General features: G+C 51.9%; 1 protein-coding gene across 1 annotated transcript in view; it reads left to right on the top strand.

Annotated features, from left to right (window-relative positions):
- The window catches only part of ANKH (ANKH inorganic pyrophosphate transport regulator), a 52,896-nt gene extending 49,750 nt beyond the window's left edge, over nucleotides 1–3,146 (top strand). The window contains exon 11 of the mRNA XM_059416926.1: nucleotides 1,092–3,146. Coding sequence (XP_059272909.1) covers nucleotides 1,092–1,205 — 114 coding nt within the window. The 3' untranslated portion in view covers nucleotides 1,206–3,146. The remainder of the gene's footprint in view (nucleotides 1–1,091) is intronic.
- Nucleotides 3,147–16,795: the final 13,649 nt, after the last annotated feature.

The raw sequence follows: 16,795 nt of genomic DNA, 5'->3' as shown, positions 1-16,795 counted from the left end.
CTCTTCAACCCCAGATCTCCTGGCCCTTCAGGAAGTCTTCTCAGCTCCTCACCGCGCACACGAGCGTGAACACACACACACACACACACACACACACACACACACCATACTCTGGCACGTAATTCGTTTATCCTGCAGGGCTACCTGGCTGTTTGGGGATACAGTCCTACGGTTATGACTGCTTAGGGAGCAGGAGGGAGAGGATTAGTGGCTGGGGGGAGGGTAGGGAAGGGGCCGAGGACAGATCTCCGGGCTCCCCAGTGCGACACCCCAGCCACGGCAGCTGGGTGGCGAGGGCTGAACTTGGCAGAGATTTGGACCCAACCAAGACCAGGGTTTTACCTACAAATGAGATGAAACGAAAGAGGCACAGGGCACAGAAGTGATTATAGCTGCTGAGCATTTCATTCAAGCTGATGAGAAGGGAGAGGAGACAAGCAGGCCCGTGGGCTGTAGGGACAGGGGCCTGGAAGGGGGGGCGGGCAGTGGCAAGAGGTGGAGAACGGTGTCCTTGTAGCTGGCCTGTCAGTGATACAAGGCTGTCGATAATGACAGGGTCTCCAGTGAGCCAAGAATGGCAGGTTGGGTCGGGGGGCGGCGCTGGAGAACCTGATCCCCAAGGAGAAGAGGTCAGGGCACAGAGAGGTATTTACTGCAAGGCAGGCAGAATGGCAGCGCAGTCACCAGGAATTGGGACAGCCAGCCAGCAGAGTGGGAGAGACACACGGACCTGGGGTGGCCTGGGGGGAGGGAGAGGCCCAAGCTCATCCCCAGGGAGCACAGTCTGCATGTGTCTCGCCAGGTGCTGCCACCATTGGGGGGGGGGGGTGTGCAGAGGCAGGTCCCCATCAGCTGCCTGTGCTCTCTGGGCGTGGGGGAGGCAGCCAGGAACCCCCAAAGTGTCTAGCACAGCGCTGGGCCCCCCGAGTAACCAGACAGAAAGGAATATGCGAATCAGATGCAGCCTCGGGGACGTCACCCCAACCAGAACCGGGACCCAGGTCTGCAGCGAGGCAGCCGCTGCCCGCTCGTGGCTCTGCAGTGACACGTCCCTGTCCCAGCCCCACACTCATGAGTCTTCTTGGGTTTAGAAAAAGAAGATGGAGAACGAGACAGCGGCCGAAGGGGAGGACTCGGCCATGACAGACATCCCGCCGGCAGAGGAGGGGACCGAAGTGGTGGAAATGCGAGAGGAGAACGACTAGGGAGCGAGCGGGACGCGGGGACAGCAGGGCAGCCGAGGGGGCAGCGCAGCGACTTCTCCTCTCCCGGCGTGCTTGCTTGCTTCTGCTGGGGGTTTGGGTTTGGGTCAGGGAAGAGGCCTCGCCATGAAGGTCTCACGGAGACTCGGCGGCATAGGGGGTGCGCCCACTCGGCTGCGGGGACCCGAACAGCGGACTCTGCCATCGCCTCCTGCCCGCGAACAGAACAATGAGTTCACGCCCCCGCTTCCCCCGAAATCCCGAAGGCGCCGCTGCCTCTAGAACAGCGTGTCTCCTCCTCCTCCCTCGGACAATCTCCACTCGGAACCAAAGGACTGCGGCTGTGCCAGCGGCGCCCTCGGCCACCCCCGCCCAGGGCCGGCCTGGACCCTGTCCCTCCGCATCTCTCTTCCGAATCCACACGCTACAGCTCGGCTCCCTCTGGCTGGCTTCCTGGGAACACGGCTGTGCGGAGAGACGCGGCCCCGGAGGCCTTCCACCCCGCACGACCTGCGGCCGCCAACGGCCCCCGCCCCCATGCAGAGTGTCCGCGACGGGCGGCGGCCGGCCTGGCCGTTCACACTGACCGGTGCCTTTGTGAACGGGCTGCGCGGCCGGACGGACGGACGGCCAGGCCTGCCCTCCCGTGGGAAGGTTCGGGCCGCCAGGGGCGTAGCGGACTGAACGAGAGCATCTCACCGGCATTTTCCTAGGTTTGAGCGAGCTCCCACCTTTCAGGTCCCGCCGTGTACACACATGAGCTAACTTTTTTTAAGTTGTCAGGACCGCGCATCTCCAAACGTCAGCATCCTCAGGCATGACTTTCCCCGAAGGCTTGTTTTTCACTCACCTTTCCTGAAGATGGCGCTAGAGCAAGTGAAACGGAGCGTTCTAACTTCACATTCTTAGTTTTTAAAAAAGTGAACGGAAGCTTTAAGTCATAATCTAGCATTCTAATGCCAGGTTGCTGTATCGTAACTTTCGAAGTAGATTCATTACCTGGTTCCGCTGCTCTTAGTCATAACCACGCGGGACAGGTAATTTCACGCCACACGATAAAGCAAGACATTTTCTAAGCGATAGCTAAGTCACTATGTGATATTCCCTGAAATGACACATTTGAGATCCATTTAGTGCAGTATATTTTTCTAAGTTTTGGAAAGCGGGTTTTTTCTTTAAAAAATTATGGACACAGTTCACTAAATTCTTGATTTAGTCAAAATTCCTAGACGGAAAGAACCTAAACACAACAATATTTTAAAGATATAAATATATACTGTATATGTTATGTAATTTATTTTAGGCTATAATACATTTCCTATTTTCGCATTTTCAATAAAATGTCTCTAATATAATACGGTGATTGCTTGTGTGCTCCACAGACCTGCAGTTGATACGTATTGTATCGATGAACATTGTATTTTATTTACAGCAGTTTTACAGAGTCTGTCATTTGTATATAAATGTAAGGCTCAATAAATGAGGAGAGAACTATTTTTCATTGTGGGTGGCAGGGGTATAAATAGGTCAGCTGGCATAGACAACAGTGGGAATGGAAATATACACTGGAAGGGGCAGAAAAGAAAAAAAGGAAGAAAAAGGCAAGCCTTTTGTGTTTATTGTTTTCAGTGCTGTGTAATCATATTGTTCCTCATTTAAAAAAAAAAAAAAAGAATGTAAGGGCATAAAGTCAGCCATGAACATCACAGGGCTGCATTCACATTTCCGGACATCAAGTGACCTTGGGTGTGTCCACCATGGGGACAGATTTTCATGTGCTTCCTCTGAGAGACTTTTCCTCCATATAGATGAGTGCTGGGAATTAAGATGGGGAGCTCTCGGCTGGTTTCAGGGGCAGATCTGAGAAGATGGGGAAAAAAATGTCTAATTGTATCAGCTTTTTAAAAGTACATGACTAGAAAATTAAACAGCAGTATTTTTTAACATGTGTGACTATCTCATGCTTGTGGGGCTAGAACGTGAAGATCAAACTGAAAAAGCCATCTCTTCCTAAGTCAGGGAAAGCTCAGCTAGAGAGCCTTCATTACACAACTAGAAGGTGCCGCTAGAACCTCAGAGACACCGTCGGTGATGAACGGGCCATAAATAGGTGGCCACTGTCTCAGAGAACACGGGAAGCCACCCCACACCCGGACCATGGTGACAGACCTCGTGCGGGACGTGTCCAATACCTTCCGCCTTGAAGCACGCCGTCCCTCACACAGTTCCTCCACGTGGGCTAACTTCATTCGTGGCCTACCACGCATGCCTTAGCTTCTAAGGCAGGACACAGTGTTGGCGCCCTCAGATGGGAAAGGCGGTCGGAAGGGGGAGGGGCACACGACACGGCTCCATCCCACTTTTCAGAGTAAGGAGGGCCTCACCTTTGACTTTGCTGGCCAAAAAACCCAGATTTCCCCAACACTGGTTTCTTTTTCCTTGCCAGCGGCTTAGCGGACAGGTATAATTAGAAGGGCGTGGTGCCTGGGAAAGTCACAGGTCAAGGACTGTAAAAAGACCAAGCGTGACTTTCTCCGTGTTGGGTGATCCTTGCAGACAAATATAACCTGAAACGACAGGGGCACAAAGTCGTTTTCAAACGCTGAGAAGTGAGTTGGGGCAGCTCGAAGCAGTCTTTCTATACTGAAGGTTTTCCAGGACAGAGGCCTCCTTGCTTTTTTTGAGAGTCATAAGCCAGGTCCTTCAACGCACGGAGGTGTCGTGTGCTCTGTTCCACTCGGAGCTTGCTGGCCCGGGGCATCGGATGCCCGAGCCGTGAGGGGAAAGAACCAGGCGAGACTCGCTGCAGGAAAGTCATGACGGGGCTCGACCTGTTGGGCTGAGGCTCAGAGGCCTGTTGAGAGGTTTGCCTACTGGCCAGAACCTCTCGCCTGACTGGGATTCTTTCATCTGGGCATAGGGTGGGCACTGGTTTACAAAACGGGGTGGAAGCCAGGCATGGCCCCTTGCTGCCTGTGTTGGGTCCGCCTTCTCCCAAAGGTCTTCTTGTTCTGCGTTTGTTTCATGGGCTCGGCCTGAGCACGTGGCTTGGCTTTGGAGATGTCCATGAATGGCTGATACCCTCAGAAAGAATAGCTTTCGGTGTTGTTTAGGATATACGGGGTGGGACCACGGAAAGCTTTGGTATGGTAGCAAATACTTTTTCACTCTTTGCGTCCTACCAATAAATAACTTTGGGAGGTGCAGAGGGCAGGGCCCACGAAGAGGGAGGCCCAGAAAGGGGCTCCACCAGAGTCAAGCTCCAACTGGTTGAAAGTTCTCCAAACCCCAAAGCACTTCCCAGCGAGGGTCCAGCTCTGCAGTCCTCATGGGCAGCCCTTTCTGGATCTCTCTTGGGGTTGGAATAGTCATTACATTTCCCAAGTGTGACACAAGTTCCTCAAAGATAGCATAAAGTAACAAGTGAAAAAAAACTCAACAGCTCCCTACCCTAATTGCTCCACATTTGGGGTTTTTTTCTTACGGGAGAAAAGGGGGGGGAGTAACTTTTTTTTTTTTTTTTTTTTTTGATACTCTTAGTGTCTAGAAACAAAATGGTTTGAAGACTTAGTAGTTTTCTGACCAGTCTCTTTCCTTAATTCAGATTGAAGTGGGAGAGCCCAAGAGGCTGTGTTGCAAGAGAAAAAGTATTCATAGTCTTGTTATTCAATGACATGACCTTGAAAAATATGTTCTTATATTTAAAAATCTTTCTACTTCCATGAATCTCTAAGCACACCCATGCACAGGACAGCATGGGCTGTTGCGTTCTAAGGAGCTGTGACTTCTGGCCTCTTATTTTGCAGGTGAGCTGACCCCTAAAAATAGGAATGAAGTTTCCAAACAAAGCGAGGCACAGCCCAGCAAAAGGGGCTTTTTGTGTTTGAGGTCTGGCCCCTCTTGTCGGCGGGCGGGGCTTCGGCAGACACGGCCCCTTGTAGCCTGGAGACCTCTGCGGTCCACGTGTGGCCAGTTCCGTGATACCCGTGGCTCCCCACGCCCACCCTCCCGCTGCTCTTTCATAAAAAGCATGTGAACCGTGGAAAAGCATGTTTTTGAGCAATGTGTTTGGTAAACATTCGAGAGGCTTCTCCGTGTGGTTATTCTGAGTCTCTATTTCTGTCATTTGAAGGAGCAAAACATCACACGATCCATCAGCTGATCAAACCACACATAAAACAGGATGTAGAAGAAATCCAGAGACAAATGTACCAAAAGGCCCTGTCACTTGTCCTTGAAAAGACCTTTTAAGGTCTCAAATTCACTGGGCTAATGTTCAAAGTGAGAGAGATCTTATTATGTAATCCAAATAACCCCAACTCCACTCAGAGGTCAGAAAAGCGGTGTGTGTGTCTTACTGTCTGATCTCGAAAGGGGAAAACAGTCGAGGGGACATTCTGAGTTGACTTTCCTCCCACGAGGGAGGCTGGAGCTGTCAGCAGCCTGGGCGAAGCAGACCAAGGGGAGGTGGGCTGCTTGGTCACCGCGTTGTTTTTAAGTCACTCTTGCCAAGTCCCGGTGATGCCCAAATGTTTTTCCCTCTGCTTCACGTACGATCAGCCAGGGTCCCTCAAAGGCTGCGTCAGGTCAGGCACCTGCACAGACAGCGTGGGGCACGGGGGACCTCGAAGCTGGGTCACGAAACTTCAGTGCCCTCCGCTAACAAGTCTCACCAAAGCCCATGTGTGTCCGCAGAATCGCACAAGAGGCCGAAGTAGAAGTGGTGTCCTTAGGACGCTGGGGACAGACCAGCCCATCTGGCTTCGTGGAAATCCCGCAGCGCAGGGAGACCGGTTGGCCCCGGAGGGTTTAGAGGCAGATGTTCTCCAGCCATGCACAGGGGGCGAGAAAGGGCTGCCTTTGGCGTTGGGAAACATCACGGCCAAGCCGACTGTGGTTCCCTGAGCACGGGGGACCCATGGTTTGGATGGACCAGCTACCAAGGGGAAGTTCAGACCAGCCTGCTGGGACGAAGGAGGTATGAGGTGTCCACCCGCATGAGTCCCCTGGTCCCCGCAGCGTGGACCAGCCATCACAAAGCAAGCGAGTTGTCGCCCAACCCCCCCACCGCAGAGCCGCCCCCCACCCCGGGCTCAGGGCAGCAACACACAGCTCCTTGGGGCCAGGCTGTGGTCAGTTTGCCGGATAATGTTCCGAAGCACAAACATTCAGAGCCGGGATGACCAAGGAGCTCATTGCAGCACTTCCCGAATCCGGACAGAGGCCCCCATGAAATGATTCTGTGTGATGCCGACCAGCTGGTCCTAACCCATCTAAGAAGAGCTTAAATGGCCGTGGGTCTAGAGCCTGACCCTCAGAGCTCTCACACCATGCCCGCCACACAGTCACCCGCGCACGGAAAGGCTGATGCCATTAGCCCCTAAGGCTCCTTCCAGGGCCGTCGCGCTGTGTACGATCCAGGATTTGGAGCACATGACAGGATGAAAGATAAAATTACCTCCTTCTTCGTCTCAGATCTGAACATTAGCAGTGAGGCAGAATGGTTTTGGTTTTTTTTTTTTAACGAAATGAAGTCTGCGGGGAGTCATTCGACACGTGCCGTGGCTGTCCACTGACCAGCACTGCGGCTTCACATCAAAACTGGGGGGGTTCGTGGAAACCATTCACGTTAAAACATTTGCACAGTCTTGGGTCAGAAGTGACTGCAGAGGTCAGTATAAAATACACACAGAACCTGAGCAAGTGCTGCATGTGTATTTAATAGATGGAACTTTCTGCGTGGTTAAACCAATTTCTAGATGCTTTCCTTCTTGGGTTACTGGGGGGAGTGGAGCTCACACTCATGAGTTGTCAAACGGTTTTCACACTCTAATTTTACTCTAAGCTTAGATCTGGCATCCGGCTAAGACTGCTCTTAGTTTCTTGATTTTCTAAACTCTGTCAGTCTATTTATACATCCCAATTACATGGTTTCCTAATTCTAACTGCATTTCCCTTTGCTGTCAAACATACAGGAGGCATTAAAATTTTGCCTTTGCCTAGGTGGCTAAACCCTCTAGCTGCTGGGTTATTTCTCAAAACTCCCTTATTTAAATGTGACCTATTGCTTCAAATTATAGTCTATGTGAAAATGAATTCTAACTTCCCGGCATTGCGGTAATATTGAAACCACTTCTCTGAGGCTCAGCTTCTCCCCACCGCTTCTTGAACGGGGATACCCAGCTTAGACAGGTGTCAGGAAAGTAAGAAGGCCAGAACCCAAAACCCCCTCCTGCCCACATCTAAGAGATTCTCGTTCTTATCGATCACTGTGTGAAAAGCATGACTCTTCTTTAAAATGTGGTGTCTTCACCTCAAAGAGTGACGGCGCTCATTCTTTGAACCTCCCACGAGAGATTACAGAGAGAAAGGGTTTTATCACACACCTGTAATTAATAGGGTTGGGAGACTTCCATTGCCCAGCCTGAGGCTGCTTCTGCTTTATTCCATGTCTTTGGGTTAAAATCCCAGGTCTCTTGGCTCGACCATGCTTCTTTGTTACCACCTCTAACACTGCCATGTTTTTGAGTCAAAGAGGTCAATACCTTTCTTGCCATTCATGGCACTTAGGCTGTGTGGCCTGTCTTCTTGCCTGGCTCGAAATCAATCACGTGATCATCCACCCAGAAACCCATTCCATGACACCCCTGTCCTGCACCATCAGGTCCCGCTAACCCCCAGCAGCTCTCCCTCCTGTCACTCTCTCCCATCTGTCCCTCCTCTGCATCCTCTGTAGTGCCACTGGCTTAGCTCAGGGGCTCCTGGTCCAGATGCTACAGGAGCCTTCTCCAAGCTCATCTGTCTCCCTGGACTATGATGTAAATGACACCTCCCAGAGTTTTTGCAGTGCACAGCCTGCACAACCATTCCCAGCAGCTTGCCCACCTCTCCTCACCTTCACTCTATGTCACACACTGCAGAGGACTTCTACTGTTCATACTTGTCTTCTTCATTTATGATGGCTGAGAGCTTTTAATCCAGAGGCTGTTAAAATAAACCATGAGATGGTTCATGGTTTTGAAACACCTGCCTCTCATCTCTTTGCCTATCTGTAAATTATCCCAAACCACCTACACCCACATGCTATACAACAGTAGCAACAGTCCAAAAGGTTTACCCTTGTGATGGGGCAGTTCAGATATATTCATAGATATGATCTACTGGGCTTTTACATTAATATCATGGAGAAAACTATGCCCTCTTCCAAATTAAACTTTTCAACTCATAAAGGCAACACCTGAGTTGGGGTGAAGTTTGGCTTTGTTTGTTTAAGTCAGCCCATGAGCTCCAGGCTTCTTATCTGGACTACGTAAGCCAATAAATACTGTGCTAATTTCACAGCTCAGTACACAGGTCTTTGCACAAAAAGAAAAGCGCACACACACACACACGCGCGCGCGCGCGCGCGCGCGAGCTGTGAATCCTCATTCCATCTGGGCTGCTGACTAGCTTTGAGTCAGGCAAGTTATCAGATGCCTCTGGGTCAGCCTTCTCTGCTCCAGAACGAGACCTTGTCCATTCTGAGCTAGCGTGGCGGCAGGATTTGCAGAGCCCGATGGCCAGCGGTGCGGGCCGAGGAGAGGTGCGTGTGCTGGGCCTCAGCCAGTGACTCTACATGCGCTGATGCCGGCCTGCTTTTGGCCAAGAACAACCACCATGCAATGACGGCCAATCTCGGCTTCAGTTGAGAGACCTCAGATACCCTTGAGTCCAAAGGCCAAGACAGAAATGAACAAACACGATTCATACCCAACTGTATGCCACCCGCCCTCTCTTCGTCTGATTTCTGTACAAAGCTCGGGGGCCGTGAGGGCCGGCCGCAGCAGTCTGTCTCCCCCAGCCCCTGGACACGGTGAGGACACGTGCGTGCAGGTTCGTGAAGCAAAAACCCAGATGTGGTTTCTTCACGGGTCAGACAGGGCCATGTCCCACCCCAGCTGCTCTGCTTTTCTGCCAGATGCTGCCCCGCTCCGCTCTCCGCCTTCCTCCCCCTACAGCTGGGGTGGCCACAGCTGCAGGATTCCGCTTTCTTTGGAAAAGAACATAAATGGGCCTCCACACCCCAGGCCTGCTGCCACCTAAGTTGGGAATCCAGTTTTGCGTGCTGCCGGGCGACCCAGTCGGGCCTGTCTCTAGTTCCCAATACGCACTGATGATCCCCAGGGCAGTTTTTCCAGTCCAGACTTGTTCCTGCATTTCAGACCAGTGACCTGCTAACCTCTCCCAGGGGTCCCAGACGGGCCTAGGCCCTTCAGGGCCTCTCTGCACACTTTCTCACCACACTGTCCCTGCCTCTCTGGATTTCCGTCTAGATGAGGCATTATCAGCCACCCAGAAGCCTCCTCCATGGCCCTCCCTTCCCTCAACCAAGTCACAAGTTCTCTCTCCTGGTAGCTGTCACTTCTGTCCCTCCTCTGCATCCTTAGTCCTTCTGGCTTAGCTCAGGTACTCCTGGTCACCCAGGAGCTTTCAGACCCATGTGTCCCCCTGGGGGAATGAGACCTCCTGGAGTTTTGCAGTACACAACCTACCCAACCATTCCCAGCAGGCTGATCACCTCCCCACCACTGATCTCCTTGCTTTTCCAAGCTAGCCAGGCATCCCTCTCACTCTAGGCATTGGGTTGCTGTAACGAGGACCTCACACTTCACATGAGAGGCACTAGACTGAGCTTGGGCTCCATGTCGTCAACAGGGCCCAGCCAGAGAGGAGGAGGCTCACACCCAGTGAGAAGCAGCATCACAAGGGGAGGAGGGGGAGGCGGGACTCCTGCAGGAGCCCAGCCTCCTGTCCAGATGTCTTCGTGCCCCGCCCATTCCAAACCCTGTTCCCTCTTTCATCCACACCCACTGTGAGGGCGTAAAAGAACAGAGTACATACTTGAAAAGAGCATTTGTAGAGACGGTTTCTTTGCAGAGTTATACTGAGCCCTTCTCCTCCTTGGGGATGTGTGCACAGACGTGATTTGGGGCGGGGCGGGGGCAGGGAGGAGCTCGGCACCTTACGCCTAGAGAACAGGGCTTAGAAAAAGGAAGCTGGAGGGGTTGCTGGATTCCGAGGAGCTGCGGAGGACAGGACGGAGGACGAGCTGTGGGGAGGAGAGAAGATTAGCCACATCGAGGGAAGTTCTCACGCAAGGCTGAGCTGGGAGCCGGAGGAGGGGCAGAGGGGTCTGCTCCTGCTCCAGTGCTGGAGGGCCGGTTGAGGCAATCAGTGACTACTTGTGGCTCTGACTCTTAGACGAGATGGGGTATCCCAGCTTCTGAACAGGAATCACACTGGGCAATGTAAAATGACCATAAGGTTTGTGCCTCCCGGATGCTCCGGCAAGCTTTATTATCTGGGGGTGTTCAGGAGAATCATGGATGTCCACAGCTGAGTTTTCATCCAGGGGCAGGGGAAGTTCTCCTACTGATTACTCTTGAACAGTGGAAGACAAAACTGCTCTGTGATTCCGTCCTGCCGTTCAGATGCACATGAGCTGTGTTAAATTTGGGGACAGTTGGGAGAGGGCCTGGGAAAGGACAGGGAGGGAGGACTGGGCCAGCTCATCTTTGCATCTGGAGTTTGGAACTGGGCAGGCACTCTGCAGATAAAGAAGGCATTTGTACCTTCCTCCCTGGCATATGCTAACCCCAGGACACTTGCACAGCAGATCCCTTCCTGAGAGGGCCTCCCCTCCAACCCCACTTCTGGTTGGTGAACATCAAGCCCTCCACGAACTAAGATGACCTAAGCCAGCTAGCGGTCAGTTGCGATCAAAAGAGCTCCACATGGATGTGTGATCACCCGTTAGCCCTCCCTTCTCAATGTTTCCTCCCTTAAATCTTTTTGTGAAACACAGAGACAAAAACCAAAGGTACCCTCACAGATGACAGTCTAGTTAGAAAGTATGGCAGATGGGCAAAGGACATGAGCTCCCAGAAAATGACCCATGAATGGCTTCTACAAACAAAAGCAGGCTCAGTCTCACTCGGTACAGGAACACAAACCGGATGTCCAACTACCAACTCAGCAAAGATCAAAAACTACAATAGAGCTCAGCGTGGGCAGGGGCCTAAGGAAATCGGCGCCCCTAGTCCCCAGTGGACATGTCCATCGAAGGCACCTCTTCAGTGGATACTGCTGCAAGATGCTTCAAGCGCACCTTCAATGAGGGAGATTAAGGTCATGGGTGAACCTGGACAGGCAAAGCAGGAAAGAAATCCAAAGAACCGATAAATATCTAGGAAATACCATTACCATTACCAGAATCAAAAGCCAATTAAAACTAGTTGTCTCTCTCTCTCTTTCCACTTTTTTCCTTGCTGAATGGTCGAAGTTAAAAATGAAATCGCACCTAGTATCACTGGGGGAACAAGGAAGCAGGCCCTCCAGCACCTCCTGGGGAGCCTGAAAATTCTTACAACTTTTTTGGAGGGTGGTTTGGAAATACATTTCAAGAGCTTTATACGTGTTGAATCTAGAAGTGCCTAAAAAGGTTCATGAATGAGAATGCTTATTTATAGCACTAGTTATGATTATGAAAACTGGACCTATTCAGGGGCATTAAATGTATGCTTTTAAAAGATATATTTTTAAAACCTTAATAGCATAGCACATTCCTCATGACCTGACACAATCAGGATGTGATCTTCAGGCACATTAGCCAACAATTACTGTGGGGTTGGCCTTTTGTGTTCTGCGTTCTCGCTGAGATTTTTGGAGGTGCCATCTCCCCCGTGAACAGCACAGCATGTCACAACCTGAGCGCATCTCACCTGCCCTAAACTACGTTCTAGTACTACTTGATCTGGGGAGACAGCAGGAACTGTGTGGAAGCCACTGTCCTAGGCTATAATAAATACGCTGCATCGTAACACGAAACTTCTCAGCCACCCTGCCACAGCAGAGGGCTGGGCGGCCGAGCGGGGGAAAGGCCAGAAAGTCCTCACGCACTATGGGAAGCTGGGAAGCCTGGGTCACTCTGTGCTTTTCCACCCCAAAAGCCAAAATCTGTTCTGCCTCTTCTGGGCCAGAAGTCTAGAGTGAACCCTCCAGATCCAGAAAGTCAGAAGGGGATTACCAGGCCACCCACTCTGTGCCCAGACAAGAGGCAGGGGTCGGAGAAGTGGGAAGGGGAGACCAATAATTTAGACGCCCTACAGAAAGAATGCCCAGAAGGTCTCCAGCAAGACAGAGAAGTGAAAACGGACTGTTGCAATACACACCCATCGTAACTACAGATGACACAGATGGTATTTTATCATTTGACGGGGTAAACATATTCTGAGGGCTTCCTAGGCCCCAGAGCCTGCATCCCTGGTTTTCTCTACGCTTGCAGGGCAGTGGGAGGCCATGGAGAAATGCCAGAAACACGGCCCTTAGAACTGAGAACACGTGATTCAGGCAAGTGGAGGCAAAGTGTATTTATAGCAGATGTCTTGTCGATTAGCCCGCCGAATGGTGTGGCGGGGGAGGAACGCGGTCTGCTGCTGCTGTGATCCCAGGAAGGTCTCCGGCTTCCCACTTCCCGCCCGCGGCTGCTTGCTGACGGACGCACACCGCAACAAGCGTTCTTCAGCGGCGTGGCACCATCCCGCAAACAGACTCCCGGACTCGGTTCTCAGACTCACAGGAAGGCAGGGCTCTGCTGACTCCAACTCCCTTCTCCGACCCCAGGACCCCCTCTGGGAGCGCGCTCCTCCCGCCTTCCGGGGGGAGGACCTTCCAGGGCAGTCGAACTCGCACGCAGTGCGGACAGCGTCCTTCCCACTCCGCCGCTCCAAGTGCACGTCCGTCGGCGAGCACCCACAATGTCACAGGCCCCGCAGGCCTCTCCCGGGCAGGCACCCAAGGCTAGGTCAGGACTGCGGCGGCGGCCTGGCTCTGCAGACCCCCGGGGCCATTGCTAGGGGGCTCGGTCAGTGTGCGCGCCTCACTGCACCACGGCGGCCCAGAGGACTGGCACTGCACCCAGACCCGCGGCAGGAACAAGGCGCCAGGGTGCCCCAAAGCACTGACTGATGGATCTGGCACTGTCAAGTCCTGGGGCACCACAGGCCCGTCCAGGGCTGCGGACAGAAAGTCACAGTACTGGGCCCGAGTCCCCCGGAGTCCTCAAAGGCAACAGAGCAACACAGCAACAAAGCCAGGCTTCTGATCTTTTATTTTCTACGTTTATTTTTGGTTATTTATGTGTACATCCCTCGGTGGCTGGGTTTACTAAAGGGAATCCACAGTGAAGCCCTGAGTCATGAAGTCACAGAGGGAACCCCACCTCAGCCCCCAGGCAGGCACCCCCACAACCGCAGGTGGGGAGCTCGGCCACACAGACAGGAGCCTCAAGAGCGCGTTTCTCCGAGCACAGGTACTCGAAAATCTGGCATTTTACAGTGTAAACAAACTTTGCTAAACAGGCCCAGAGGAGCAGGGCCAGGCTCTCCGGGGTGAGCTCCCTGCCATGCCCCCCGCCCTCCCAGCTCAGGGCCCCCGGGGAAGGAAGACGCGTTGCCAAAGGCAGGAGTTGGTCGTTATCCTCTCCAAATCCACAACACAGAACGTCAGAAGCTGCTAAGATGCAGGTAACAATAGCAAAACATTCTCTAAAAACAACGGAAATGAGGCGGGAGCTCACTGGATACATTCATTTTGGCTTTGTGCCCACGTGGGGATACTGAGAAGCGAGCGCAGATCCCGCGGGCTGCGGTGGCTCCCGGAAAGGGGACCGTGTGTTAGCACCATTTACGGGCACATGATCAAGGCGTTTCTTATTATAGAAAAGCTCTTAAAATCTAAGTACAAAAAAATGATTTTAAGGTTCAAAATTAAGCTCAACCATCCCTAGTTACTAGGAGAATGACGGCTAAGACCACAGGTATTTCAAGGTCTGTATCGTCTTCCTTCTATTGACCACGTTCTGACGACTTGGCTCCTGACCCAGGCTTAGACCCAAGAAATCAACGTGACTGACAAACTCCAGCGGGGGTTCTCCTCCATGAATAGCCCTGGCTAGTCCTGAGCGTTCAAAGTATTTAAATACATAGGAGGCCAGAAGGCCTGGGAACCAGAGGTGTGATATGATCAAATGGTTTGCTGATATGGAACTTCAATGCAATGAACACATCTATAGTTCAGACCGAATTAACCCGCTCCCCCATTCCTAGTAACTACTTCAACTGACCATGGAAAGAGACAAGCGGATAAGTCCCCTCGGGCCTCCGGAGAGCTGCTGGGCCCAGCAAGACCTGGTGCAGACATGCTGACATGCACCGGCCCCACATGGGCAGGGCCCTAACCTTACCCTACTGCACCCGTCCCCTGCCAGCACCCCCGCACCCCCCAACAGCCCACCGGACCAATTTGGTCTTGTGCTTTTCCAGGTATCAAATTATAAACTGAATGACAAAGGCTTTAATCGTCAGCTGCCCTCGTCTGTTCTGCTTGGCACCGGCTCCCTGGTCTCTCGACCTCCTCAGAAGAGATCACCGGGGTTTTCCAGAAGAGTTAAGCATTGAACAGGAAACTTCATATGTTTTAGGAAAAGTGATTTGCAGAATCCACGCACAGAAGTCCTTCTACTCACACAGATGTTCATCCATGTGTAACACGGGCCAGGAGGTCCGTCAGGTATTTGATGTTTGGCCTTTGGGCTTCAAGTAGGCTCTGTAGCCGACACGGAGCCCAGTGTGGGCAGCCACCTGAGCCTAGACCAGGAGTCTGGCATTGAGTCAACTGAACTGCCCAGGTGCCCCTGTTGTTTTAAGTGACATTTTTATTCTAAAATCAGTTCCTTCTTCGATTCACTTCTTGTTCCTTTTGCCAATTCTGCAAGGGACTTGACTCTGCCCTGCCTTTTCCTGAACAATCTGGGGTTCTGTGCCTTTCACACACTTCCCAGATGCACCTCACACACACTGAGAACCTCCTTTTTGTTGTGCTTTAAGTAGGCACAGGCTTTTTTAAAAAAAAGACATTTATTTCTATGTAAGCCTAGAGAGAGGATTCCTGGAGGTTTAGACTTCTGAAAATACTTCTGGGTTTCCAAGGGGGAGTACCTGCAAAGTACTGCTTAATAAAGACAGAAAATGAAATATTCGAAATGTTATTTTAACATCAGAAAGAGGAGGCAGCGGGTAAGTCTGTTGGAGGCTGAAGCATGGGCAGTGACAGCAGGAGGGACAGCAGGAGTAGCAAAGGCAGGAGAGGTGGCGCGCACAGCTGTTCGCAGGGAGACCCGGAGACTGGAGAGCGGCAGGAAGCAGACCACGGACACGGACACGGAGCGACACAGCACCTTGGTGGGAGGGGCAGGGCAGGAGGGAAAACAGCCTCCAAAAAAGGGTGGGGGGAGGGCACAAAAGCCCACAACAGATGTTTCTTCTGACAGAGGTGTTAAGACTCGTGTGGCCTGAGACTTTCACCTGCGAAGCCCTACAACTGGAAGGAACTGAGCAATGAAAGGATACCAAGACGATGCCTGAGAACTTGCATCAGATCTCACTTAACTCAGTGCCCAACACAAAATACAAAGGAAGCACGGCCAATCCCATCTGGTGCGTCTAGAACATTTTCTGATACGCTGTATTCTAAGAAGAGGAAACTCAAACACTTCAGGTCAAACCCTGCCTAGGTCTGGAGCACAAGGGCAAACCCACACCTTGGCCTCTTGTCCTCCACGGCGGCGGTCATCGCTGTTGCACGTGCGGGAGTGAAATCAGTGCGAGCCGTGTGCGCCAGTGTGTGCCAGTGTGTGCCGGAGCTAAGCTTCTTCTCCTAAGAGGAAAGGAGCCAGAAGAGGGCCTGAAGAAGCAGTGTTAATTCCAGGGAACCTGCTATAGGGAAAGTCTTTCAGGTTTAAATGTGCCTTAAAAAAGCTCATGCCTGCTTAAGACGGAGACCATCTTTCTGCTGAGACCCTAGGGTCCAGATCTCTGAACTCCTGCAGTGAGCTCTGCGAATGAGTAAGCTCAGTGTAGTCACCACGGCTTTCTCTTTTCCTAGGACACGGTATCATCTTAGAGGCCCCTCTAAATCAGTTATCCTGCATCTGGTTTGGTCTCAATGCAATTTCTATTCTGCTGCTATCCCCCGAGCAGCCCATGACCAGGAATGATTCACGGCATTAAGAGTGTGGGCAACTGAAGTTGCATGTTATAATGAAGAAACGTTATTTTTTAAAGCCAGCCAATCACTTATATTTCCCAAAGTACTGTTTCTTTGAAACCTTTGCCTCCCCCATGCTGCAATCACACTAAGCCTGTCCGACAGGCTGGGCGAAGAGTCCCACAAGGCCCTGGGTCAGAGAGCTGCTTCAGCGCATGCTTTCAAACAGGCATCACTGTGGTGCCGAAGACCACAACTTCCACACGCTCTAACAATGTCACACACAGGAACCAGAAAAAGTATGCATGTAAACAATTAAGCTGCCCAAAAATCCAGTTCAAATTCATGAAGATTAGAACATTTTCAAAATGCAAAGACAGATGGTCACGAGTATTATTAAACTGAATAGCAGGTGTGGACCAACAGTGAGACTCAATGCACCCCCTGGAGGACAGAGACCCCCACTGCCTCGCGCCCAAACACTAACTGCTTTAAAAATGTTCAAGAAT

This window comes from Mustela nigripes, chromosome 12 (assembly GCF_022355385.1).
Source record: "Mustela nigripes isolate SB6536 chromosome 12, MUSNIG.SB6536, whole genome shotgun sequence".
Lineage (NCBI taxonomy): Eukaryota > Metazoa > Chordata > Mammalia > Carnivora > Mustelidae > Mustela > Mustela nigripes.
The sequence above is the reverse complement of the archived record's forward strand: the minus strand, read 5'-3'. Positions and strand labels throughout refer to the sequence as shown.